This window comes from Mus pahari, chromosome 21, assembly GCF_900095145.1.
Source record: "Mus pahari chromosome 21, PAHARI_EIJ_v1.1, whole genome shotgun sequence".
Taxonomy (NCBI): domain Eukaryota; kingdom Metazoa; phylum Chordata; class Mammalia; order Rodentia; family Muridae; genus Mus; species Mus pahari.
This window is the reverse complement of record NC_034610.1, coordinates 29,802,681-29,813,262: the sequence shown is the minus strand read 5'-3', so window position 1 is coordinate 29,813,262 and position 10,582 is coordinate 29,802,681. Positions and strand designations below refer to the sequence as shown.

The following is a 10,582-nucleotide window of genomic DNA, read 5'->3' as shown; positions in this document are numbered from 1 at the left end:
TTCCCTTCCATCTCATTTGTTCCTCCCACTCCCCATCTCCTCCCGTCCCCTCCCATACCCTCCCTTCCCTTTCCACCCTTCCCTGACCTTCTTTTCTTCCTTCTCCCATGCTGGTAATTGAATCCAAAGACTTGGGCATGCTGGTCAAATGCTCTACCATTTAACTGATCTCTACCCCTTGTTCTCTCTCTCTCTCTCTCTCTCTCTCTCTCTCTCTCTCTCTCTCTCCTCTCTCTCTTTCTCCCTCTGACACCCACACTTTTTCTCTCCTTTACCATCATCTCCTCTGTCTCCCTTCCAATGGCAACTTCCCTCGCCTCCTTCCTCGGGGCCAGAGATCTTGCCCGCCCCAGAGCAGCCTAGCAATAAACCTACACTACATATAATCGATTCTGGCTTGAATTGGCTCATTTCATTGGCAGAGAAACAACTGATCAGTGTGGCCCCTGATTCCTGTCTCATCTTGTTCAAAGCAGGGAGCCACACAAGAGAAAGAGGAGAACGATGTTGACTTCACAGACACCCAGAGCCCCGGTGTGCAGGAATGGCTGGCGCAAGCTCGAACCACAAGGACCCACCAGCGGCAGAGCAGCCTCCAGCAGCAAAAAGTAAAGCCTTTTCCAACTTCCTGTGGGCATCTCTGCCATGGGCAGAGCTTGAGGGCAGTGTTTCTGTGACCATAGGTTTTGTTGACATGAGTTTTGTTTTGTTCTGGTTTCAATGCTGGGAACGGAACCCAGGCCAGGCCTGTGACCCACATCCCAGGATTGATACGGTTCTTGAGTAGCACTTTGATGCAATGTTTGCTTCTATTTTACTATAACACAAAAGCCCCTGCAAGGCTTCTGAGAATGGGCAAAGCTCTGAAATGCATTTTTTTACCCCAAAGAAGCGAATTGTGGTTTTTACTTTCTAGTAGACTCCTCACAAGACCCAATTGTAAATGGATGTGATACAAATTATTTCAGTTGATTTTTTTTTTAAGGAAACTAACTCTGTGTAAAAGGCATACATAAGTACCTTCTCATGTCAAAGTGTAAACTCACTTACTGTGAGTGTGCTCAACCCAGATCAGCTGATAATCAAGCTTAGTGTCCTGAACTGATGTTTGTAAGGAGTCTGTCCAGGCGTTGAGACAGCATTGACTTTGAAAGGAAAGAATATATTTCACCACATGAGGGCGCTGTTATCCAGCAAAAATTTTCTGTCCCTGTTGCTTTTTTAGTATATTTAATCAGAACAAGAGAATTTGCCTAAACCGTGCTCAGATTTACAGTTATTAGAGCCCTCCTTACGTTCTGAGGATAGGAAGCAGTGACGGTGACAGCCACCACCAGCAGCTCTCTGAAGTGACCACAGCGTTTGCGTTTGCGCAGGAGTTCGAACAGGAGCTGGCTGAGCAGAAGAGCCTCCTCCGCTCAGTAGCGAGCCGTGGAGAGGAGATTCTTACCCAGCATTCCACCGCAGAAGGCTCAGGTGGCCTTGGGTATGTTTTGAAATGGCAACTTCCTCTTCTTGTGTTTCCCTGTCATTTGAAAACACCGGAACACCTCGCTCCATAGTTACTTTCCACACAAGGCATTTCGTTGTGCAGATAGAAAAATGGCTACGGCGAATGACTAATGAGTTTACCTACCTGGAGGCCCAGCACACCTATCATCAGGGACAACCATTTTCTGAGTCAAATGAAAAAAAAAAATGTGTTATCAAATCCCATCTGTGATATTTCCAACTGATGACTATACCTAATTAGAGTGTTTTCCTCTTGAGAACGGTTGCGGAACATTCTTAAAAAGTAGAAATAATAATAATAAAAAAAGGATGTATATGCAGGCTAAGTGGTTGACTTCCGAACAGCTTTCTTCCTATAATTTCAACACGTAAAGTTTTTTATCCTGGGGAGCAGGATTGGAGTGGACACTTTGAAAGTCTTACAGACAGAAAGATGAAATGTTAGACCAGACTTCTCAACGGGAGGTTTTTATTTGCAAGCTGGAAAGGTAACAGGGCTGTTGTCAGTGGGATATGCCTGTGTCTTGAGCCACTCACCTTGGGGTGTCTTGGCTTGCTTACCTACAGAGTGTTTTTGTAGTTTACTCAACACTGACTTGGTGATTCTGAGTGTCAATACATTGCAGATATTATGGGATGTGTAGTTTTTGCATTTAGGTCACCCCAAATCTGTGAAAGAGCTGAAATAATTGCTACGGTCCACCATGTTTAGAAAGATCTGTGATAAGGTCTTTAAAATACATCAGCAGCCATGCCCCAAACAAAGGGGACACTCCTCTAGGCTAGCAGAGCAGCGTTGTCTTCCCTCTCACTACCTGCTAAGCAGCTCTGAGGCGTTCACACAGCCATGGTTTCTCAAGTCCTTTCCTTACATCTCTGCTTCTGAGAAGGAGACAGCTAGCGAGTGCCTCTCGTCTGCTTGGCAGACAGTCGGTTCCACAAAAGAGCTGTGGGAATCTTGTGCAAGTTTCTTGTGGTTAAAAAAATTGTTGGTGTTGTTTTTTTTCTCCCTTCTCCTTGGCCTTCAGCATTGGCTAGAACCCAGACAACAGATAAACATCTACAAGTTGCTGTAGCTGCTCTTTCAAATATTAAACTCGTGTAAAAAGAAATTTGTCTTGCTGTGCTAGCTTCCTGTGAAGATTAACTTTAAAAATGTGGTTCCAAATTTCGAACCACTTCGGAATTCTTCAATGGTTATCCAAATTACTTAGAAAAATCGCCCTTTAGTGTAACTGAGTCCAGTTTACACCCTTCTGTCAAGTCCCCAGTTATTTCTAAGACTACGAAGGAAAACCAGCTTGGAATTCACTGACATTAAAATCTTTTTTTTCTCATGAGACATGAAAAAGAGAATTTTCTGATGTAAAACTAACTCGCTGCTATTTTTATGTGTGTCAGTGGTGAAGTATAAGAATATGAATGGCAACTACTCCCTTGGTTCAATATGAATTTTCATGCAAACAGTGAATGGAGATGAGTACATGGTAACCAATGCAGAAGAAAATACAATAAAGGGATTTGATTTATAGGAAGTTTCAAACTCCTTTCTTTTCCACTGAAAGTGTGGTTTGTTTTGTTTTTTTTAAAAAAAAAACATTCAATTAGAGGCATTTTTTTCAACATTAATTTTTAAGGTCAATGTACATCAACAGGCAGACCATTAATCTCCACACGGTAGTTGTTCATCATATAAAGTTGTAGGCGTCATGTATGTTCTGTTTAGCTTTCAAAACTGTGTAGCATCTGAATATCATGCTCACTCATACGGCAAGACAGCTGGGGCCCAGAGAGATGTGGCCCAGGTTACCCCAAGTTCCAGCGCTAACTGCTGTCACAGGCACTCTGCTTCCTGTTCCTGCCTTCTGCATGCTGGGGATGGAACCCAGGGCCCAGGCAAGCTGCATGCCAAGGCAAGAGTTCTACCATCGCCCCCACCCCATGCCTGCTCCCAGTCTCAGATAGACCTGGGGTCCCTCCTGTCCTTAAATGGACCTGGGATTCTTGCTGTCTTCCACACAGCACATCTTCCATCTGTCCCCTCACCTTCTGTCCCTCTACAGTGTGGCCAGAATGTCCTATATACTCATTATGGGAAACGTTCTCATTAGGCTAACGTTTTTCAATTTTAAACCAATTTATAGGCTGATTATCAAAGGATCCTAGTCTATGCTCATACTATAGTTTATTTCATTCTTAGCCATTTTCAATGTGTTTTTAACATTCCTGTGTTCATGATTAGATGTAGGAAGAAAATATGCTTACATTCTCAGTATTTCTATTTTAACTTTTCTTTTATTAAGGTAGAAGCCCACAAGTGAGATAATCATGTTCTAAATTTTGAGGCCAGGTCTGTTAATATCAAATAGATTCTCTCTCTCTCTCTCTCTCTCTCTCTCTCTCTCTCTCTCTCTCTCTCTCTCTCCCTCCCTCCCTCCCTCCCTCCCTCCCTCTTCCCTCTCTTCCCCCTCTCCTTTTCTTTTTTCTGTTTTCTTTTTTCTTTTTTTGCACACATTGTAAACTTAGACTGTTTATTCTTCTAATAGTGAAAAACCTGATGTGTTATCCCAGGAGTTGGGGATGGAAGGGGCCAAGCTGTGTGCTGAAGACCAGATGAGAGTGAAGTGGGAAAGCCTACACCAAGAGTTTAGTGCCAAGCAGAAGCTACTACAGAATGTTCTGGAACAGGAACAAGAACAAGTGGTATGAAAAACATTTTCTTCATTTCTTTGTTTCCCTTTGGGCTTGTGAAACAGGGTCTCCTGCTACACATGTTGCCTTAGAATTTGCTATGTAGCCGAGGGCTGCCTCCTAGGGACTGGGCTGCTGCCTCCTAGGGACTGGGCGTGCAAGCACGAACCCCTATGCTCTGCCTAAGTTTAGCTTTAATATACTAACTGATAGAAGAGATTCGCAGCTTATGCTAAGTGAGTAGAATAGTATAATAATCTGTATAATGAATGCATTATACAATTCTGAGGTAAGTATAAGGCAAGTTATTCATCTTGTATTTTTTGCTTCACAAGACATGCCTCACATTTCCCACAATGTCTTTGTATGTGAAAATTTATCTGATTTCTATATTTTTTCCCAAGGATGATTAATGTCTGATTTTTTTTATTAGCATGAACCATAAAAGTTCAATTTAATCTTCAACTTTGAAAAATCATGGTTTCAAACCTAGAGTATGCATATCAAAAAAGGATTTCCACAAATCTGAAACTTAACTGCTACTGTTACTTCCAGTCTTGAATGCTTTCAGAAGGCTTTAATGGGAAGCATATTGGAGCCTGAGAGGGTCTTGAGAGCAAGGGAAGCCAGTGGTCAGGTGGGGCAGTTAGTTGGCCCATCTCTAAGGCTGGTTCCTGGGATGGATATCGTGTGATAGTGGGCTCCATTCCATCATGCACACAACATCCAAGGCAACAGAAAGTTCCAGAAAAGTAATAGTTATTGGTTCAGTCTTTGCGGGGGCTGGAAAACAAGGGGGAAGTCAGAGGAACTGGAGAGTTTTAAAAGGCAAAGAGCAAGCCAGGAACCAAGGAATGCCTGTGATGCCTACAGCAGCTGTGGCTCAGCGGAGCACAGGGGCAGAGTCCCAGGGCTCAGCTCCGAGTTAGCAATGTCCGCCTTGCTCACTGGAGGACAGTAATTTTTCCCCAGTGGGGTAAGTCCTAGGGTCTTTACTGTTTGTTGGTCCTGAAGAATCTGCTGTTGTCATCCTTTGGAGCTAGCCGTACAGGAAAGGAAGGGCGATAGCTACACAGAGATGGACAGGAACTGTCAAGGCAGGCAACGCGGTACGAATCAGTGAACGGAGATGGTCTGTGGTGACAGACTGTTGCATGTCTTCTGACAGAGCCATCTTCCAAAACCTGGCAGGCTTCACTTTTTGCCTCTTTGCACTCCTCTGGCCATGGAGTCTGCAGGAACTGCCATCGGCGCTGGCTGACAGCATGCCATTCTTGGATAAATTTTTGTGTGTGTGTGTGCTAGAATCATATTCACCCTGACGCTGATATTCAATGTCTTTTGCACAGACCTCCGATCTTTGTCTGAATGAACCCTTATTCACACCCCTGGTCAAATGTTTCTCACACCCGGAGCTAGACTTCCTGAGGTAGATCACCTCAGGCTGTCAGACTTCCGGCTTACCTTCATGCCACAGTATTTTCCCATCCTTTTAGATGTAAGCAGGAGGTAGAGCCCTGAATTAGATACTTCATTCTCTTATGACTGTCCTATGTCAAATAAACTACTGCATTGCACACTTCCTTGATTCCTACTTATTTCCCGTCCCTTAGAAGCCTAAGCCCACTATTCCACTAATTGTCCACTCAGGCCATAGCACCCACATGGCTAGCACCGGAGACCTACCTCATTGTGGAGAACTACATTTCCTGTAAGTGTTGGCATCCAGCATTTTCCATGCTGAGATTACCAGACCCATCTGTCCTTTGTTACCATCATGCTTCTGTGACACCTGGGTTGTTGTCCAAGTTTGGGTTCATATTCCTGACCTTCATCTTATAAGTAGAAAGCTTCCGCTATCCATTTTATTTTATAGTCTGTTTTGCATCAGGAAACTTCCTTTTGGGAACCACTGGTTTTCCTCTGGCATAAAGAGTGAACAGGAAGTAGCTAAGAGGTCCAGAGTCCCTGTGGAGGGGAGGGAAGCCTGTTTTACACTTAGATTTTAGCCTGTCTAGTAACACTTAGATGTGAGAGGCCTACGTATTTATGCTCACTTTGTAGACAATGTTGACTTAGGAAAGGGAGATGGAAGTCTCAGGATCTGATGATCTTGAAGAGGCAATGCTGGAACTGGGATATAGATCTGTGAGTTCCAAAGTCTCTCCTTTTCACAACTGCTGACTGGAAACCTTATACATCAGATATACTACTCTCAAGTGAAAAAACTAACACAGTCGGGGGGGGGGCTGCTGCTGAAATTAAATAGCTCAAGGGGTCAGTGGATTCTGTCTCTCCAATGGGATTTTTCTTCATCTCTTTACTTGTAGCGTTTTAAATTTAATTGTCCCTTGGCAGAAGCGTTTTTATGGATTTGGGGGTAAATACTGTTCTACCTTCTACAAATCTGTAACCCAACCCAGGAACTATTTCACACATTCCTAAGGAAATAAGTAGCGATGGGAGGTTCCACTCCACAAACAGGAATCCAAAAGGAAGCAAGTTAAAATAATGGTGGAGGGTTGGTGAGATGGCTCAGTGGGTAGAGCACCCGACTGCTCTTCCGAAGGTCCGGAGTTCAAATCCCAGCAACCACATGGTGGCTCANAACCATCNGTAACAAGATCTGATGCCCTCTTCTGGAGTGTCTGAAGACAGCTACAGTGTACTTACATATAATAAATAAATAAATAAAATAATAGTAAATGTATAAAAATGTATTTAAAAAAAATAATGGTGGAAACCCATGATAACATAAAGATATGCCGAGTGACAGATGTTCAAACTGCAGGATGGAGTGGCCTGAAATTCTCACAGGATGATGGATAGTCAGACTCAGTCAATCATCAATCAATCAATCAATCAATCAATCAAATGAGGATGAAGTATTTTTGAAAAGCCATGAAACTTTCACTGGGGGACACCTCCAAAGTGTTTGCATGCTGGTACTGCAGATGGTCCTCATGGGGCAGGGGGGAGGGGTCAGATTCTAACAGAAGTTAGAAGAGAAGAGGTGAATACTAAAAGAAAGGAGACTGGTGTCCGGCAGGTAGTCAGGACGACTTATTTCTCTAAAGATAGAGATGCAGCCAGGAAGAAATTTTCAGGGTAGCTGAGACAAAAGCTCAGATATTCCTACCATTATTTTTTTTCCCTTGCACCATCATTAAAAATCATGGTTGTTACTAGATCTGGCCACTGTACACAGTGATGTAGAATTCCTATTTCGTGTGGTAGAATTCCTGTTTCTCTGGACAAGGCTTCCAATAACCTTCTTTGTGTGCGCCTCCAACTTGGAAAAACGATGCATGGCTCACCTTCTCTTAAGTAAGCCACCCCTGTTTGCCCACAGCTTTACAGCAGTCCGAACAGACTCCTGTCAGGAGTGCTACCATTCAGAGGGGAAGCCCAGACTCAGGATAAGTCTTCAGTGACGTCGTTGCTGGATGGACTGAGCCAGGCCTTCGGGGAGGTGTCATCACAGGTATGCCTGGGCCATCGTTGTACTTGTCTTGGTCTTGTCTGTCTGGGACTTGTTCATCTGAACTTTGCAAAGTTGTTTCATCTCTGCCCGTGACTGTTGATGCCTAGCGCTAGTGATGAGTCCTGGAGTTTAAAGGCGCTAATTCCTGAATATCAGTTTGCTCCGTTATTTCTCTATAGTTCTTCAAAATACTGAAATGTATTATTATTATTGTTGTTGTTGTTGTTGTTGTTGTTGTTGTTGTTATTATTACTAAAAGATGAGTTGGGAGTGGAGAGGTGGAGGCAGGGGTTTCTTGTCTCCAAAGCTGCCCTCAAAATAGCTTCCTAGCTGTGGATGAGCTTAACTGACTCATCTTCCTGTCTTCAGTTCCCAAGAGCTGGGGTTCCAGGTCTGTACCATTACACCTGGACGGAAACTGATTGTCTTCTATGTGTTGAGTGTCTCTCTCTCTCTGTGTTCCCTACCCCCATCCCCAGAGTGGAGGGACCGACAGACAGAACATTCACTTGGAGCAGAAGCTGTACGATGGAGTCTCAGCCACTTCCACCTGGTTGAATGGCGTTGAGGAGCGTTTATTTGTAGCCACAGCGCCTTTGCTGGAAGAAACAGAAGCTTGCCTCTTCAACCAGGAGGTAAGGTTGACAATTTCTGTCCGGGCATAAAATCTCAAAGCAATTACAGTTAGTAATGAGTAATTATATTTACATATGTTGAACACCAAGAACAAGACAGCTCTAATAAAATGATGTGGTGTGTTTCCAAGAAGCACAGTGTGGGACAGAATTTTTTAAACATAAAAAGCTCTCAGAGATATGTATGATATGTATTTCTATAACTTTTGTTTTGTTTTGTTTTGTTTTGTTTTTTTTCGAGACAGGGTTTCTCCGTATAGCCCTGGCTGTCCTGGAACTCACTTTGTAGACCAGGTTGGCATCGAACTCAGAAATCCACCTGCCTCTACCTCCCGAGTGCTGGGATTAAAGGCGTGCACCACCACCGCCCGGCTATTTCTATAACTTTTTTTCCTAACCAGCACTTAATTTTTTAAATTTAATTTTTAACAGTGCATATTTTTATTATATAATGATATAAAGTCTCTGAGAAAACTCTGTTAGAACAGCTTACCTGTGTTCTATAGAAGTTCCCGAAGGAGACTCCGCTTGTCTAAGTGTAGTTGTTACTAAGTGAAAAGTTACCTCGATTTCCCAGGGGATGATAACTTGATTTACAGCAGTGCAAACAATGAGGTGACGCTTGGCTTTCATCAACCCTAGGCTCTTGCCAAGGACATTAAGGAAATGTCTGAAGAAATGGATAAGAACAAGAACTTGTTTTCCCAAGCATTCCCAGAGGACAGTGACAACCGGGATGTCATTGAAGATACTCTGGGTTGTCTTTTGGGCAGATTGTCCCTGCTGGATTCAGTAGTGGATCAGCGATGTCACCAGATGAAGGAAAGACTCCAGCAAATCCTCAGTTTTCAGGTAACTGGGAGGCCACAAAGGGTTTGGGGCCATTTTCAAGGAACCGTGATGGTGATCAGCCACGTGTATCTTCCAAGCATTCATTATGCGCCGCATGCTCGCAGCGAGGTATCTGAGGGCGTGCACGAGCGCTCGTGCACGTGAGGGTGCCATGGAGTATGCGCGTGAGTGTGGGGGTCATTCCTCAGGAGTCACCTACCTTGTGTTCGTTTTAACTTTTATTGCATTTCTTTATCTAATGTTTGTATACGGGGGCGGGACTCATCTGAGTCCATCGTCTCCTTCTACAATGGGAGTCCTGGGGAAGGTGCTCCTTGTACTTGGGTGGAAAGTGTCTCTCCGCACGGAGCCATCGGTCTGGCCTACATTGCTTTGAAGCATCAAGGACCTCACTGTTCTTGAGGCAAGCTGGCTGCCTAGTGAACCCCAGGGATCTAAGCTCTTCCTCTCGAGGGCTGGAGATTACAGGGTGTGTTACCATAACTAGCTCTCTCCACGGGTCCCGAGGGTCAAATTCACGAAGCATGTTAGTGTCTGAGCTATCTCTCAGACCTTCTTATAAACACTTTTTTTTTTTTTAAATGGATAACAAAGAACTAGAACATTGCAGAAAACCAGGTGGATTGAACTAAAGATTTAGAAAGCCAAGTTTCATGCTTTTAGAATTTGGAAGGATGAGAAAACCACTTAGTCAAACTAAGAGTTGAATAAAAGTTTAAATTCAACCAATAAAAGCTAAATTATCGTTTATTGTAATTTCCAGTTGGTAATAATAGAGTTTATTTCTTGTTACCAAAGAACATGCGGGAGGTACTGAAATACCGAAAACACTCCAAAACTTACTATTCAAAAGTTTTGAAATGGCTGTGGTCTAGTTTCTTCTAGCTCTCTCAGAATTACATTGGAAGCTATTTCACTACTTTCCAATCCGAACTCTTCAGATTTATTACTTTTTTGCTGCCATATTAGAATCCCAAGGCCAGATATGTGATTCTGTGCTTATGGAACCTTTTCTGTCTTGAGTCACTGGAAAAAATGGAAAAGTCACTGATAAACTTTTAGTACAGATGTTTTTCCTTCTCAATAAAAAGGACCCTTTTCAGAATACTTAAGTCCAATGGAAGCTATTTCCGGAAAACATGGAAGAATTTGATGTAATTTTTGATTTGTCAAAAGTTACTATAAAGTTCAAATGTTACATTCACCAAGAAACATGGAATTCTCTAGAATGTCATATAAAAGGACAGATCATTACCACTTTCAAATAATCTATAGTCTTAAAAATATAAATGAGGGGCCGGGCGTGATGGTGCATGCCTTTAATCCCAGCACTCGGGAGGCAGAGGCAGGCGGATTTCTGAGTTCGAGGCCAGCCTGTTCTACAAAGTGAGTTCCAGGACAGCCAGGG

The 10,582-nt window shown here is 43.3% G+C and overlaps 1 protein-coding gene across 11 annotated transcripts in view; it reads left to right on the top strand.

Annotated features, from left to right (window-relative positions):
- The window catches only part of Syne1 (spectrin repeat containing nuclear envelope protein 1), a 493,437-nt gene that overhangs the window by 366,909 nt on the left and 115,946 nt on the right, over positions 1–10,582 (top strand). For 9 of the 11 annotated variants that reach the window (XM_029532801.1, XM_029532799.1, XM_029532800.1 and 6 more), the window contains 6 exons: positions 474–608; positions 1,377–1,486; positions 4,059–4,215; positions 7,556–7,687; positions 8,167–8,322; positions 8,965–9,174. In XM_029532801.1, coding sequence (XP_029388661.1) covers positions 474–608; positions 1,377–1,486; positions 4,059–4,215; positions 7,556–7,687; positions 8,167–8,322; positions 8,965–9,174 — 900 coding nt within the window. The remainder of the gene's footprint in view (positions 1–473; positions 609–1,376; positions 1,487–4,058; positions 4,216–7,555; positions 7,688–8,166; positions 8,323–8,964; positions 9,175–10,582) is intronic. The other 2 variants (XM_029532807.1, XM_021221334.2) reach the window with 1 other exon arrangement.